Raw genomic sequence first — 15,356 nt, forward strand, 5'->3', positions numbered from 1 at the left:
ACATTGATACATACCATCCAGAGCAGATCCACTGGGCCATAACAAGTGTGGATTTAGGCCTAATCTCAGGAAACACAGAGGGCAAATCTGTGGTCACCCTCTACGGTATGCCACGGACTACAGGCAGGCTAATCAGTTATGCTACCCTACCTGCCTGAGGGAGGAGACCGGTGCAAACATGGGGACGATATGGAAGCCTAATGGAAGAGAACTTTTGTTTTATGGTAAATGCATTGCATTTATATAGTGCTTTTCTACTCCTACATTGTATTCAAAGTGCTTTATATTTCATGCTTCACATTCACCCATTCATACACACATTCACACACCGATGGTGGAGGCTGCCATGCAGGGGCCCACCTGCTCACCGGAAGCAATTTGGGGTTCAGTGTCTTGCTCAAGGACACTTTGATGGGGTCAGGAGGAACCAAGGCTCAAACCTGCAACCCTCCAGTTGCCGAACGATACCACTACCTCCTGCGCCACCATCTTCCCCAAGGTTATCCAGGATGCATGAAGTATATTGTTACCATGGAGCAGTTAGCATTGAAACTGGTAAACATTCATGGTCGTCTACTTATAATCACTGGAAGGAGCTAAAAAAAATCAGTCTAACAGCCACAGTTCTTCTCAGGAAAATTTGTTCTGGTCCAGACTGCAAATATCACAACTAAACTCCATTTAATCTGTAATTCTTTGGATATTAACCTCAGTGACTATTAAGACACACACACACACACACACACACACACACACACACACACACACACACACACACACACACACACACACACACACACACACAGGTTTGTAATTATATCTTTGGAGAGACTTTCCATTCATTTCTATGGGGAAAACTCTAATCCCAACATGACAACCTTAACCCCTACCCAGCCCTGATTTTAACCAAAAGTAACCAAACAAAATATGAGAATTTTAATTTTTTTCACATTCACAGATCTTTGTGGGGACCCGAAAGAAAGTACCTACAACGTCAAAAAAACACAGGATTTTATTACATTATGTGTCCCCATAAAGCAATATAACCCTAATCCACACACACATGCGCATTGTCCATTGTCTCAGAAAGGCTCTGTGTCCACAGAAGGATGCAGAATAACAATGAGTCCCAGCAGCCTGGGCTGTACACTTAGCAAGACCCCCCCCCATCTCAACACCCCCGTCTGTGTACCTGACAGAGTGTGTACCTTCACCCCAAAAGCAAAGGTTATGCACTTGAGCGAATGCTCCTCCCCCAACTCGAAACCAAAATATGCCTCGTAGATGCCAGTGCCCCAAACTTTATGGAATACAATGGCTTCGCTCCTTATCATAAATTTAAATATTAAAGCTACTCAAAAGATAAAAATCCATGGCAGGAAAAAAGCACGTATGTGGCATATATCGCCCGTCTGTGTTCAGTTACTCGGGAAGTGAACAGTCAGGGGATGCAGACATAAAAAAATATCACTGACAAAATTAATTTAAAGGAACCCACTATCTACATTAAAACATCAAACAGAATTATAGATACATCATGTCAATTAAAAAATATAATACGACAAATCTTCGACCAAGGCTCCATCTACTGGTGAAATTTATGAATGCTTATACCAATCACTGATCACACTTTGGGCAAAATTCGAATTCACAAATATCCCAGTTGCCATGAAATGTGAAAACAAACAATATTAAGCAATATATTATGTCTGTACTTCACAGATTAAGTCGACAATATTTGCAGTCTTTTTAAAGTAACTTCAACGCAGCGGAAAGATTCCTCCACACTCCCACGCAATAGGTGGCGGTAACGAGTCGCAAGTAGGGTCATTTCCTCCGAAGAAGAAGCAACAGTGGCAGCCTATCCATGAACTGAAAGAGCCGCAACGTAACATGGGAAAATGGCGGCTGTTCAGGATGGTCAGATCGAACCGGAGAGCGAAAAGGAAATTAAATCGGAAGCTTTAAACGATGCGACGGGAAACCATGCAGCTGCAGTCGGGGGGCTGCTTCCCTCCTCTCCGGTTTCGACTGTGTCCGTCGGAGCCTCAAACTCCTCGAAAGCGGCGGCGTCGGAGGACCAGCAGACTCTCCTGGCCGTGCTGCAGTTTCTCAAGAGGAACAAGCTGGTGGAATCGGCCGATATCCTGCGCCGAGAGGCCGGCTTGCTGGAGGAGCCGGATGACTCGCAGGGCTCAGAGGGCGGCCGGGATGAGTTAGCCGGAGGGGCGAGTGCGGATGAAGGCGGGGATGCCGCGTCGCTTTTCAGCCGAGTGACAAGCGCCACGGGAGCCTCTGGTACCGCAACAGGTCCGGCGCCTAGTAAAGGTACAGTAAAATAAAGTCAAAGGCTCCCCGGTTATGTTAATTTTTTTACTTGTTATTTGGAGGGTTTATGAGGTAGATTGTTTTTGCGCGATCTGTGCGAGGGGCGGTGGTGTGTGGTGGCTCCGTGAGTGGTGTCGCAGATTGCTGAGACCGCCCACAGGACTGCTTTTCATGCACAGCAATAACAATCACATCTTTTTTACGAGGCTGCATTGAAATACAATGAAATCGATGCTGTTCGTGTAGTCTTATAGTACATACACACACACAGAAACTTGTAGAGGAGGTGGGACCAACCAATCAGATGTTCGTCACACGTGCTGTTTTAAAAATGTGGAGTAACTGAAGATGGGTAAACTGGGTTTTCTTTGTATTATATCAGCTGGAAGCAATAATATTTCAATTCTGATACGTCAATTGTATTCCCAAAGCTTAGCCTAACACAGCCCGCACTATCACTAACGGAAGTTAACTGAAAGCCATTCGTTAACTAAAAGCCATTCGAAAAATGTCTAATTCCTTTTACCCAGTTATCAAATCTCAACATACAGCACAAAGGAGTGTCGTAGGCAATCAGTAAAATTTAATCCAAACTTCAAAAGTTATAGATAATTAATTGCTGGTACAACCCTGTATGATATATATGACTGGATAACCATTGACTATTTGTCATGTATGTTTTTATCTGTCAGTTACAATAGCCCCAGGAGCCGAGGACCAACCAGATGTCAGTGTGGTACTTTCTGCCTACAGCCAGCAGGGGGACCCAGCACTGTACCAGATGTACTATAGTGGACTCAAGAGGTTTATTGAGTCGGTTCTTGACTGTCACAGAGCTGAGCTGTCGCAACTTTTTTACCCACTTTTTGTCCACATGTACCTGGAGCTTGTGTACAATGACCATGAGCAGGAGGCAAAGGAATTCTTTGAAAAGTGAGTCCTAAAAGGTGGACCGCTGACATCGGCCTGCGTAGTTCCCTTTGGTGTTTGTCTGTGGCTTAAACTCAGTGGTTTGATTTGTTTGTTTAGTTGACCCAACCTCCCTTGTGCGCCACTAGATTCCACGGAGACCAGGAGTGTTACTATCTGGATGATCTGCGGGTACTGTCCGGTCTGACCAAGAAGGAGCACATGAGGGGCAACGAGACGCTCCTCGACTTCCGTACCAGCAAGTTCGTTCTGCGCATCTCCAGGGACTCGTACCAGCTGCTCAAGAGGCACCTGCAGGAACGCCAGAACAACCAGATCTGGAACATCATCCAGGAGCACCTCTACATCGACATCTTCGATGGCATGCCACGCAGCAAGAGCCAGATCGACAGCATGTCGGGGAGTCTGGCGGGGGAGGCCAAGCGGGAAGCCAACAAGGCCAAGGTGCAGAGGTCTTCGGGAGCTGCTCTTTCGACATAACAGGAAATGATCGAGTACAGAGTACATCATTTGCCAGCGTCACAGGAAATGCTTATGCTTCTGGGAAATGTAGTCAGTCAATTCAACTTTGTCATTATACAATCATGGAACAAACGTACACCCGAATGTATGTTTGTGTAAACTCCATTGTGATTATATGTCACATGCACAGTAATCACCAGGGATTATTTTGATGCCCAAAAGTTAGTGATTTGTCTGAATTCAGCGTAGCAGAAGGTGTAAAAATGGTACTATAATATATGATGGAGTGGGAAATATGTAAACAGGATGCAACAAACACAATACCAAATGGTACCATTCATTTAAAGTGAATTACTAATAAATGTGCTTGTGGGAGTGGCAGAATGGAAAACATGATTGGTTCAGGGAGAGAACCAATCAGATTATAGAGGAGTTGGGTCATTGGAACTAGAGGAAGCTGGACCAAGACATCTGATTAGTTGGTCCTCTACAAGTCTCCACTTCTTACCCCGTGACCATGTCCGTAGGTGTTCTACGGGCTCCTGAAGGAACCGGAGATCGAGGTGCCCCTAGATGATGAGGACGAGGAGGCGGAGAACGAGGAGGGGAAGCCCAAGAAGAAGAAACCGAAGAAGGACAGCATGGGCTCCAAGAGCAAGAAGCAGGACCCCAATGCGCCCCAGCAGAACAGGTACGGCAGAGATGGCCTGGAAGGACTCGCCGGGGCTTTGGGGTCTGCGCTTATCTTCCGGGGCTTTGGGGTCTGCGCTTATCTTCCGGGGCTTTGGGGTCTGCGCTTATCTTCCGGGGATTTGGGGTCTGCGCTTATCTTCCGGGGCTTTGGGGTCTGCGCTTATCTTCCAGGGATTCCGTAACATCGCGAACATTCCCTGGTTTGGGAATAAGCTCCCTTTCTTTGCCAGGATTCCTCTTCCTGAGCTGAAGGATTCTGACAAGCTGGATAAAATCATGTATATGAAGGAGGCCACTAAGCGTATCCGACTGGGCTCAGACAACCTGCCATCAATCTGCTTCTACACCTTTCTCAATGCCTACCAGGTAAGTCTACCCAGACCATTAACTACCCAATAGGAGTGCACTTGTGTTTATCGCGTATGGTCTATACCACAAGCGGCGACACTGCATGATGACCTCGCCTCATTCGGCAATAGCAGAATCTTAGCGCTGTCATCTGCTGTGCAGGGCCTGACTGCTGTGGATGTCACGGACGACTCCAGCCTGATCGCCGGGGGCTTTGCCGACTCCACCGTCCGAGTGTGGAGCGTCACTCCCAGGAAGCTGCGTGCGGTCAAATCTGCAACAGGTGAGCTACCGCAGGTTGGCGGCCTCTGAGGCACCGGATTTTTGGGATACACTTAACATGCTGGGGTGAGAAGGGAGGTCATTCATACCACACTGGAGACACCCAAAAATCTACAACAACCGTAGGGGTGCTATTTGTCATCTTTACCCAAAGTTTCCTCATTTTCAGTCCAGCTGGCCCCTTCTGGTTGGTTAGTTTTTGGTGGGAATATCGGCGTGAGCAGAGAGGTGTGGCTATAGCTACCAGAAGGCTGTATTAGGGTGCTGGCCTCAGTAGGGAGAAGGTCAACGTGGAGTAAGACTGGACATGCTGGTGTAGATGTTGGGATCGACACACTAACTCACCAACCATACTCATATGAATATTTCCTTCCGTTCGAATTTGTTGGGATTGATTTGATTTAGGGTTTTCTTGCAGTATGCTCTGCTTTTGATCTTCTCTACTGTCTCTATCCACTATCCATACCCTAACATTGCTGAAAAACATGCCCAGTTATAGACCATTAGAGGCCAGCAGACATTTTGAGGACCTGTTGTATCCCTCTCTAGACTTGAGTCTGATCGATAAGGAGTCAGAAGACGTCCTGGAAAGGATCATGGATGACAAGACAGCGAGCGAATCCAAGATCTTGTACGGGCACAATGGTCCGGTATATGGAATTAGCTTCAGCCCGGACAGGTAATTCATTCTGAAATATCATTGCTACTGTTGTTCTTATTAATGATAATTTGTACCTATTTTCCTGCACAATATTATTTGTACTGTCTGCTGTCTGTATGTTTGTTTATATTACTATATTATAGTAGTAGTTTTAGTAGTAATAATATAGACTTCCCTATTATGTCAATTGTGCTTTGATGTAGGCACGATTGTCGCTTGTTTGAAAGACCCCCGGAACCGGTCTGGATATGTCCGCCTGCTCTTTCAGGAACTATCTGCTGTCCTGCTCGGAGGATGGTACTGTGAGGCTGTGGAGCCTGCAGACCTTCACCTGCCTGGTGTGCTACAAGGGACACAACTACCCCGTGTGGGATGTGCAGTTCTCCCCGCATGGCTACTATTTCACGTCCGGGGGCCACGACCGCGTCGCTCGGTGAGCCTGTGTAACTGGGCCGGGAGCCTAATGATTAATGACTTCAAGGCTGTTTCAAGACCCTCAAGATGTTTTTCTGTCATGCAACTGAGCGCGATACTTAAACTACGTGGCTATACTTAAAGTACCGTTCAGATGTGGCTACGTATAAATGCGGCTAAACTGTATAACAAAAAATTGTGAATGATTTTGTTAGTGGTAATAGCAGGGTCATTCCATTAGGAGGGGCTGGTGAGCCCCATACTGAATAGTGTCACTTCTAAGTCTGTCCTTTCTGGTGTGAAGGCTCTGGGCCACAGATCACTACCAGCCTCTGCGCATGTTTGCGGGCCACCTGGCCGACATCACCTGCACCCGCTTCCATCCCAACTCCAACTACGTGGCCACGGGGTCTGCTGACCGCACCGTCAGGCTCTGGGACATCCTGAACGGCAATTGCGTCCGCATCTTCACGGGGCACAAGGTATGCGCGCCACAAGGAGACATGGCAAGGTCATGGGTCAGAAGGTGCTTGCTTGAACCCCCCCAGCGTCCGTGTACCACATAGTCACTGTTTCCCCAGGGACCTATCCACTCGCTGGCCTTCTCCCCCAATGGGAAATTCCTGGCGTCGGGGGCCACTGATGGCCGGGTGCTCCTGTGGGACATCGGCCGGGGGCTGATGATTGAGGAGCTCAATGGTCACACGGACACAATCTACGCCCTCAAGTTCAGTCGAGATGGAGAGATACTGGCTTCAGGTCAGCTGCGTACTCTGTCTATTAGCCATCTGGATTAACGAATGAAAGAACTCCTCTGTCTTGTTGCCCATTGCTACTTTAGGTGATGTGCAGCTTTTGCTCCAGTACTGCTTGCATATGTAACTGGGCATTCATTAGAAGCTTTGCTTAGCTCTACCATTGCATGGTTGACTCCTTGAGTTATTTTGACTTTGGCTTTGGACCTGGGGTGGCCAATCTTATCCGCAAAGGGCCGGTGTGTTTGCAGGTTTTTGGGGTAACCTTTAGGTCAGCTGGTCAAATCCAGGTGTGAGGACTCATTAGCCAGTCAGTCCTCTAATTAGTAATTTAATAAGGGTGTTGCAGTGAAGACCCTCATACACAGCGGCCCACCCCTGGATAAGATTGCCCACCCCTGCTTTGGACTATAACGTTTGCTAAGTACAATAAAAGTAGATTTTAAAGGGAGTTAATCTAATCCTGTGATTCTTTATCCAAAAAGTTAGTGCAGAAATTCTAACTGGGCTTGTCCTGCAGCGTTTCTGTTTTACACTCTGTTTGACTTAAGAAACCGCCCTTGCCCTCCGTCTGCTCGAAGGCCAATCAGCAGCTCCTCTGTTTCCTGCTTCCCAGGCTCCATGGACAACACGGTCCGCCTCTGGGACTCGGTGAAAGCCTTTGAGGACATTGAGACAGACGACTTCACCGCCGCCACCGGTCACGTGCACCTGTTGGAGAATTCCCTCGAGCTGCAGCTGGGCACCTACATGTCCAAATCCACACCCGTCATCCACCTGCACTTCACTCGCCGGAACCTGCTGCTGGCGGCTGGGGGGTATAACCCGTAGGGGGTGCCCACCTTGAGGCTCCCCTTATTGGGGGGCATGGCGGACATGGGGTCCGGAGTAGCGACAGACCCATCTTAAGAACTTTGCTAGTATAATAAGAGGCGGTTGGGTCTCAGGACTGCCCTGTGATTGAGGTCCCGATCTTTCACAGAAGTCACCCCCCCCTCATTGAATCGCAGCGAGGCTGTGAGCACCTCCTCATAAACTCTTAAATGGACGGTTTAGGTAGCAGTCACTGCCAGGACCGAGGCCCACGTTCCCGAGTGTGTGGCTCGCAAACATACAGCATTTCAGTCATTATGCAATATGTAAATAGAAATAAACGTTTTTAACAGGAACGCTTGTACACGCTGTTCGATTGAGGCTCTCTGCACGATTGTATGCGGCAGCAGACAGAAGAGAGAAGCTGATCAGGAGGCGTGATTCAGCCGTGACTGCAGATCCAGTCACGAAAAAGAAAATCATCTACCGTGGGAGGTCCTGCTGGTGTCTTAAGTCAATGTTTCTCGACCTGGTTTGCAGGGACCCTCCCTTTTCTGGTAGGGAGCTTGGAGGGAGTAAAAACATGGACGAGCTGGAGGTCCTCAAGGATTGGGCCGAGAAACATTATTTTAAGTTCTGCAGATTTCTTCTAGTACATGGACTTAAATAATAGGCCAGTTGAGTTGTTGGCTCAGACATTTCATGCCATTGATTTCATTAACAAACCTACCTATGTAAGGATGAAAGACTGTAACACTCTTTTGAAAAGGTTACTTAGTTACTGTTTTAATAAATCAGTGGAAGAAAACTTGTTGCCAAAAGGGCCCTAGTTGTACTGGTGCTGCGGGCTTCTGATTGGTCATTCCCTGAGAGCCCAGTTGTGATTGGTCCACATAAATGCCAGTTGAAATTGAGTAATATAAAAACACTGTGTTTTATATATGCTATTGTACAGCTTTCTCCTGTTTTCTAATTACATATTTATGTAACGATTTTGCCTTCACATATTCTGTTACTAACCAATGTCCCGTCCTGGGTGATTTCTGGGATTGGATCCTGACTTGTCATGAGCCTGATTTGGATAAAAAGTTATGGAAAATGGTTGAATTGACAGGTATCGCTACTGGACCCTGTCAGTATGTATTGCTTTTTTAAAAGTAATTTACCCTCTTCCCCAACAACTCTCACTCTATCCCGTTATGAAGCATAACTATGAAACTAGCACCTTGGTCTCTGCCGGTGCAGTGTTGAGCTTAACCCTTTTTCTATGCTTTTTCCTTTATGTGTGAGATGCGAGGGTCACGTATGGTTGATTGCGCGTGTCTGCTGCCGCTAGATGGCATCATGTTTGCTGTAGAAATGTAATAGTTGTTTTGATGAATTTTCATAGGAAATTCTGTTTATTGTAAAGTGTGATCTCATAAGTACTTTGGTACGAATCACTGTGATAATTTTATCATGAAGAGAGGGAAGCATGTACGTGAAACATGCCTCCTGCAATTGTGAATCCTGCAATTGTGAATCCCGCAATTGTGAATCATGAAAATCATTTTTTGCTACAACAGAGGGCGTTTCTCTCATAGGACATGTGTGCCTGCACAGGTTGTGCTATAACAACAGAATGGATCATGCAAAGCCACCAGGAATTGTTCAGTTCCTGTCCTGGTTCTGTGCGTATACAGTTTGCATGCCCTCCATGGCTGGGTGTGTTGGTGCCGCTGAGTTGCCCATAGTTAATTTACCCTCTGAGTATGTTGTGTCGTAGGTATGATGTAGGCATGTTACGACGGATTCTGTAATAATTTGGCAAAATGAGACAAATTTACACCACGTCATGTAATAACTCGATAATGTTACACACCTATCGACTTCAGTTTTACATTGTAACATTACCCTATCGCCATTATTGTCATCATCTAATTTACATTCTGTAATCTAAGTTACATTCTGTAGAGTTATAATGTAGTGCGGCATTATTACATAATGAATTCTTAAAAGGTGTCAAGTGGGAACAGTTGATAATACTGAAGTGAATGTGAAGAAAAATTGAAAGTTTACTCATCAGACTCTTCACAAAAAATATATATTTACTTTGGTGCAATTAAAAAAATTGTTAGATTGTTGCATTCACATCCTGAGGAAAGCATACATAGTTTTACTTTTGTGGTGGTGCAGCGGTGAGCATTGTCACCTCATACCTCTGGGACCGGCGTTCGAGGTCACCAGCCTCGGAAAGACCCTTTAAGTGGTTTTCAGTTCATAAGCAAGAAAAGCTTTTTGGGGAATTTAAACCCTGTTTACATGAGTGTTAACTCTACAGAGAACATCAGCATTTATCTACAAATGATGAAGGCTGGGACTCTGCTTCCTTCACTGGGAGGTCTCTGAACCACTTATGGTTCATCCCAATGAGGCTCCCTCAGGAAAGCAGAGCGGAATGCAGATCAGCTCAGTTCCGATCTCTTTTTGCCAACTTGGAGACCAGGATCCATGAGATCCAGAAGGAGGAGGCTGAGATTGGGCTTCTAGGACGGAGGTTAGACGCTCGCCATGTTGGTCCCAGTAAGCCACCAACACTGCCCTCTCACAGGTCCTGGGGAACCTGGAAGTTGATGATGTCCTGTGGGCCGGTGAGTGGCACCTTGTACACAGGCTTGTTGCACATCGGGCAAACGCTACGTATCTCCAGCCACTTCAGCAGACACCTTCCCAGGTATGGAATGGGGAATAGGAAGGAAGAGGAGGAAGAGAGATCGGTCAAAGCTGTGCATTGGCCTCTGGATTAGCACAACTTAACATTAACAGTACCAGTCAAACGTCTGGACACACCTGCTTTTAAAGCATTTGTCTCTATGTTAGATGTTATTCACCTTATAAAAAAATGTCTCAAAGGCAATGAAGAAATACTAAATTTCACCAAGAGAAGTGTTTAACATGAAACTTTCTCAAATTTTAGATTGTTCAAAATAGCCCCTTTTTGCTTGGATGAAAGGATTGCTGACTTGACGTTCTTTCAACCAGCTTCCTGATGTAGCCACCTGGAATTCAACCAGCTTCCTGATGTAGCCACCTGGAATGCTTCTCCAACTGGCCTGAAGGAGTTTGCACAAGTTCCAGCAGCAAGTTGGCTATCTTGCTCTTACACTTTGATCCAACTCATTCCAAACCACCTCTATAGGGTTTAGGACAGGGGATTGTGGGGGGCAGGTCATTGGTCACAGCGCTCCATCTCTTTACTTGTTCACTAGATAATACAGTACTTACATAACCTGTGTGCTTAGGGTTGTTATTTCGTTGAAAAGTGATTTTCAGCATGTGTGTCCAAACTTTTGAGTGTATTTGAAAACACCCCATATTACATCTGCCATTTTTCTGTTTGATCCTCAATTGGAAATCTGAATACCCACAGTGCACTGCAAACTTTGGTATGCATTTAGATTTATTTTATTTATCAGACGCATTTGTCCAAAGTAAAATACAAGTGAGGCCAGTAGCATATTTCAACCGTACGTGCTGTCGAGGAGTCGACTAGGCATAAGGGCAGCTAGGCTGAGCTTCCAGCATATGCATAGGTACAAGTAATATTGGAGCTAGAAAATAAGCTGGTTCTACCGGGGCTTGAACCCAGGACCTTCTGCGTGTAAAGCAGACGTGATAACCACTACACTACAGAACCACTCTTCATCGTGTGATAGATGTTACAATGCTACAATGCACACCATAGAATTAAAAAAATAACATGATTAAAGTAGGGTCAATGAAGCCTGAAGTTACCACATGAAAGTCAAATAATAAGACTTGTTTTAATACTTCTGTAGCTCAACAAGTAAAGCAGTGTGCTAGCAAGGCAAAGGTTGTGAGTTCACATCCTAAAGAGCGTACGTAAATTGTAACCCTTTTTAATGTTGTATATTGCGTTGGATAAAAGCATTAGGTAAAGGAAATGCAATTGTAATTAAATTATCGGTTTGCACATCCGTATTTGCTTTATTCAATTAATTTTGTTGCTATGTTTTGCTATTTGGAAATTTCAATGGTCTTTACTGCCAGAAATCATTAAATTTCATTATTTTCCTATAAAGTGAACGATGTATATTTTCCTATATGGGCAGTAGGGAATAACCCAAGAGAACCATTTCAAATACAGCCCTTCACTCATTTAAAACGCCTCTTCCCTTTGACATATGACCTTTAACCCAGACAGTGTCACGTTTACTATTGGTGGGCTAGCAGAGGTGAGTACTTACTTTGTGTGGAAGGTGTGAGAGCATGGGCAGAGAGCGAGCTCGTCACGCATGCGAAACTCCTCCAGGCAAATGGCACACACCTGCTGCAGGGGCAAGTCAGGATCGTCAGTCACTCAGCGGAAACTCCAGAGAGTCGCAGCCTATCGCATTGCAAAGGCCTTGGCTATGGTCACAGTCACAGGAGGACAATGCAAGGGACTTACTCCAAGGAGACTTTGGAAAGTCTTCTGTCCAACTCGTTTCAAAACTACCTATGGGGGAAAATAACAGCCTGTAACGGCCTTTTCGTGTGAAGCAGAGTCTTCCGGCATGAGAACTGCATGGAGTCTTTATTGCCACATGACCAAGGCTGGTGGAAATTTTTGTTGGTTCAGCCTCCTGCTGCTGGACACAGCATGACAATAGACAACTAACAACGGGGACACAGCGCAGACAGAGTAAATGCAAGGCACAAGATGCACAGCAGAGCGCAGTATATGCGTGGTATGCGGCAAATGCAGCGGTTTGTACAAATTCCAGTCGCACAACACAGAAAGTTGACTGAGGCACATACAGATGTTTTTCTTGACACTTTATTGACATTCATTTCAGCCTTTGAGAAACAGGGGTAATTGAAAAAGATTTTTTTTTTGATATTTTAAATGTTACCTCATTGTATTCATAGTGTTCCCTTGTTCTATATCGTCTCAACCTGCAAAACACAAAAACGACTTATATACACTGCCGTGCAGCTCCAGTTAGGGGTTCCAGGTCCTGGAATCCACACAGAACCCTCATTACCTGAACAGATAGCAGCAGCAGATGACGGTCAGCATGAACAGGAACAGGCCGACGCCCAGCCCAGCGATGTACACGTTGAGGGGCATTTGGTAAATCTCTCCCCAGGTCATCTCAAAGCCCCCAGGGTTAGTCTTGTGGCACAGATACCCTGTAAATGAAGACTACTGGTTACATGATGGCTGTCATTATGTGAGGTCATGTAACATTTCGTTAAGAATCATCTGCCCCTTTCACACAGAATCATCTGCCCCTTTACCAAACCGTGTTATAATCACCAGGTCTAAGCTTTCCTGGAGACTTTCTCAGGATCACAGATTCAAAGGATCTGTGAACCTGGAATAAACGTTATGCTGGTTCACTAAATTTTAAACTACCGAAGAAGAAGCTTTGATAGACTGACCGTAACGGAGCCCCTCCCACGTATGGTTCAGCTTTAATGGACGCCTCACATATGCACTGACTAGTTTAACATACCCTCTCTCACTGTAACTTCTCTCAAATGTACATTGACCTTTCACTGCTCCGACACAGACTTAGTTTCAGTGAAACTCTGGTCAACCCCTCAATCTGGTAACGCTAGAGGGATGGGGTGGGGGGAGTGGGGAGGACTGTGGCAAACTTGATCCATTAAACACCCTTTGTGACACTAACTGGACTGCATTCCAGTGCTGTGTCGTATTCCATTGTATGCGGCATAACACAATGAACTGCACACTGCATAGTTCACTATTTAGTGCATTGTATTGCACGCTACACTGTACACTACACAGTGCACTAAATGCTGCAACAGCACAATAACATGGGCCCTGCGCGATGCTTAAGTAGTTTAACCACAGGATCCACAGGACTTAACCTGTTCCTTCGTCAGGAAGTCGTGACCCCAGTAGAAGCTAAAAGTTGCTGGGTGGGGGGGGGGGGGTGATACTTTTGTAAAAACTGGGCTCTATCCATCTTGAGCTGAGAAACATTGACTTATACTGTACTGCCTTAAAGCTGCAGACTGACACAGTCAGTTAGTGAGGGCAGCCAGGCCTTAATCCCAGTCAGACCCCAACCCATCATCAAACTGGTACCCAGGCTAACCGAATGGTGGCGCACAGCCCAGAGAGGAGCTATGGAGGGAGACAGTAACCTCAATCCTATCCTAACTGATAGACCCTGCTGCTATTTAAAAGGCATTACATTAAGAACAACCAGCATCAACCCTGTGTACTTCCCTGTGGATATTTTATCTCTGTAGATCAGTTTACTCCTGCTACCTTTACATCTGCATTACAGTCCTGCACAAAGATCTTTCACATTAATATAAATGCACCCTGAGAACAGTACAAGACAGCAATCACTTCTGAATCTATTGAGAGTGTCTATAAGTAGTAGGATAGTATTTGTTACTTACTCTTTGTTAGCAGACTTGTGTGCTCAGTATTTAACCTTCTCTCAGTGGTGGATTGAGCCAACGAGGTATTGGTAAGTGATCGTCATCCCCCTAGATCCTCCTTTCTTTACCTTCATGGATACAGAAGATCAGCTAAACTGCCAAGGACTATAGTTAATGGGTTTATTGGTTGACTTCTTCTGAACTTCATCTGTACATGAAATACAAAAATAGAGTGAAATCTATCTAAAAAAAACCTTCATTGTTTATATACATAGTGTTGCTGATTGACTGCTCTTGTCTTGCAGAAGTTTAGATGAAAGATGAGTAAGAGTGGAAAGAGCCGCATCCAGTCCTGTTCATGGTATCACTCTTCTGGTGTGGAAAAACAGTTTTGCTGGTGTGAGTCTGTGCAGCAGGAAATTTGCTGTCCATTGGAAAGGCTTGAATCAATGGACACTTGTTTTCCAGAGTACAACACGCAGCGCAAGCAGACCAGTTGCAGGTTGTCCAGCAGGGGCTGGACAGGAGCTCAGCAAATGGAGGAATGTGTGATGCCGCTGGCAGCCGTGAGAGGTACCGTCAGCCCAGCTGGCGGGAACTGTGTCATGGTGTCATTGAGAGAGTAGCCGTTATGCTTTGCTTACAAAGTGCTTCCATTTCTTTGCCCCGAGCAGCTGGTAATGGAGCCCAGTGCTGCTTCTACCCGGTATGTAAACAGATCCAGCTCATGTGACCGCCGTTTGCATGGCTACAACCCCCACCTTCACAGAGTGTCTGGCTGAGAGAGGGGGGGCAACATGGGGGGAGAGGAGGAGGGAGAGGGGAAGGACAGGAAAAACAGAAACTATGGGAAATGGGAAAAGAAAGGAGCAGAAAATGGTTGTAGTAGGTCGTAGATGCCCAGTAGGTGTCACTGTTTTCTTTTGTTCTGTGACAGAGCAGAATAGCTTTCTTTGGTACAGTAGCTTGCTTACTGGTAATACTGGTGCAGTGACACTATATATGTATATTGCAACACATAGGCATAGTAAAAGATAACATGGTCCAACTTGCCATCTAACATAAATATTTTCAAAACAGTTTATTCTGATTTCTGATTCTGTAAAGAATATAAATAACAAATGAAAAATGATACTTAACAATAACAACAAATCATGAATGGGCAGAAGTTCTTGGGCTAACGAGCAAAAAAAGTGGCCCACTTTGAAGTATATAGTGAGAATTCAGGGCTGTTTCTGCCAAAAGCAGTATGAACGCATCACAAA

The 15,356-nt window shown here is 45.6% G+C and overlaps 2 protein-coding genes and 1 non-coding gene across 5 annotated transcripts; 1 reads left to right on the forward strand and 2 right to left on the reverse strand.

Moving 5' to 3' along the window:
• The first annotated feature begins 1,830 nt into the window (after positions 1-1,830).
• On the forward strand, positions 1,831-8,793 carry taf5 (TAF5 RNA polymerase II, TATA box binding protein (TBP)-associated factor). The gene is made up of 11 exons (XM_049008702.1): positions 1,831-2,328; positions 3,021-3,261; positions 3,387-3,702; positions 4,248-4,411; positions 4,644-4,779; positions 4,924-5,044; positions 5,593-5,722; positions 5,973-6,137; positions 6,423-6,600; positions 6,700-6,877; positions 7,490-8,793. The coding sequence occupies exons 1-11, from the start codon at positions 1,902-1,904 to the stop codon at positions 7,702-7,704; spliced, it is 2,271 nt and encodes a 756-aa protein (XP_048864659.1). The 5' UTR covers positions 1,831-1,901; the 3' UTR covers positions 7,705-8,793.
• Positions 8,630-14,247, reverse strand: LOC125739042 (RING finger protein 24-like). 3 transcript variants are annotated; one of them, XR_007397015.1, is made up of 7 exons: positions 14,110-14,247; positions 12,714-12,861; positions 12,582-12,624; positions 12,137-12,184; positions 11,934-12,016; positions 9,836-10,391; positions 8,630-8,758 (listed from the first exon to the last, which is right to left on the reverse strand). XR_007397015.1 is itself a non-coding variant. In XM_049008704.1 (6 exons), exons 2-6 carry the CDS (start codon positions 12,821-12,823, stop codon positions 10,271-10,273), a joined length of 405 nt encoding a protein of 134 aa, XP_048864661.1. In that variant the 5' UTR covers positions 12,824-12,861; positions 14,110-14,247; the 3' UTR covers positions 9,508-10,270. The 3 variants fall into 3 exon arrangements, 2 of the variants coding, with proteins under 2 accessions (XP_048864661.1, XP_048864662.1); XM_049008704.1 differs by lacking the exon at positions 8,630-8,758 and having other exon boundaries at positions 9,508-10,391; XM_049008705.1 differs by lacking the exons at positions 8,630-8,758; positions 14,110-14,247 and adding an exon at positions 13,114-13,389 and having other exon boundaries at positions 9,508-10,391.
• On the reverse strand, positions 11,290-11,362 carry trnav-uac (transfer RNA valine (anticodon UAC)). Its single transcript has one exon. It is a non-coding gene; the product is annotated as a tRNA-Val (tRNA).
• Positions 14,248-15,356: the final 1,109 nt, after the last annotated feature.

This window comes from Brienomyrus brachyistius, chromosome 3 (assembly GCF_023856365.1).
Source record: "Brienomyrus brachyistius isolate T26 chromosome 3, BBRACH_0.4, whole genome shotgun sequence".
NCBI lineage: Eukaryota > Metazoa > Chordata > Actinopteri > Osteoglossiformes > Mormyridae > Brienomyrus > Brienomyrus brachyistius.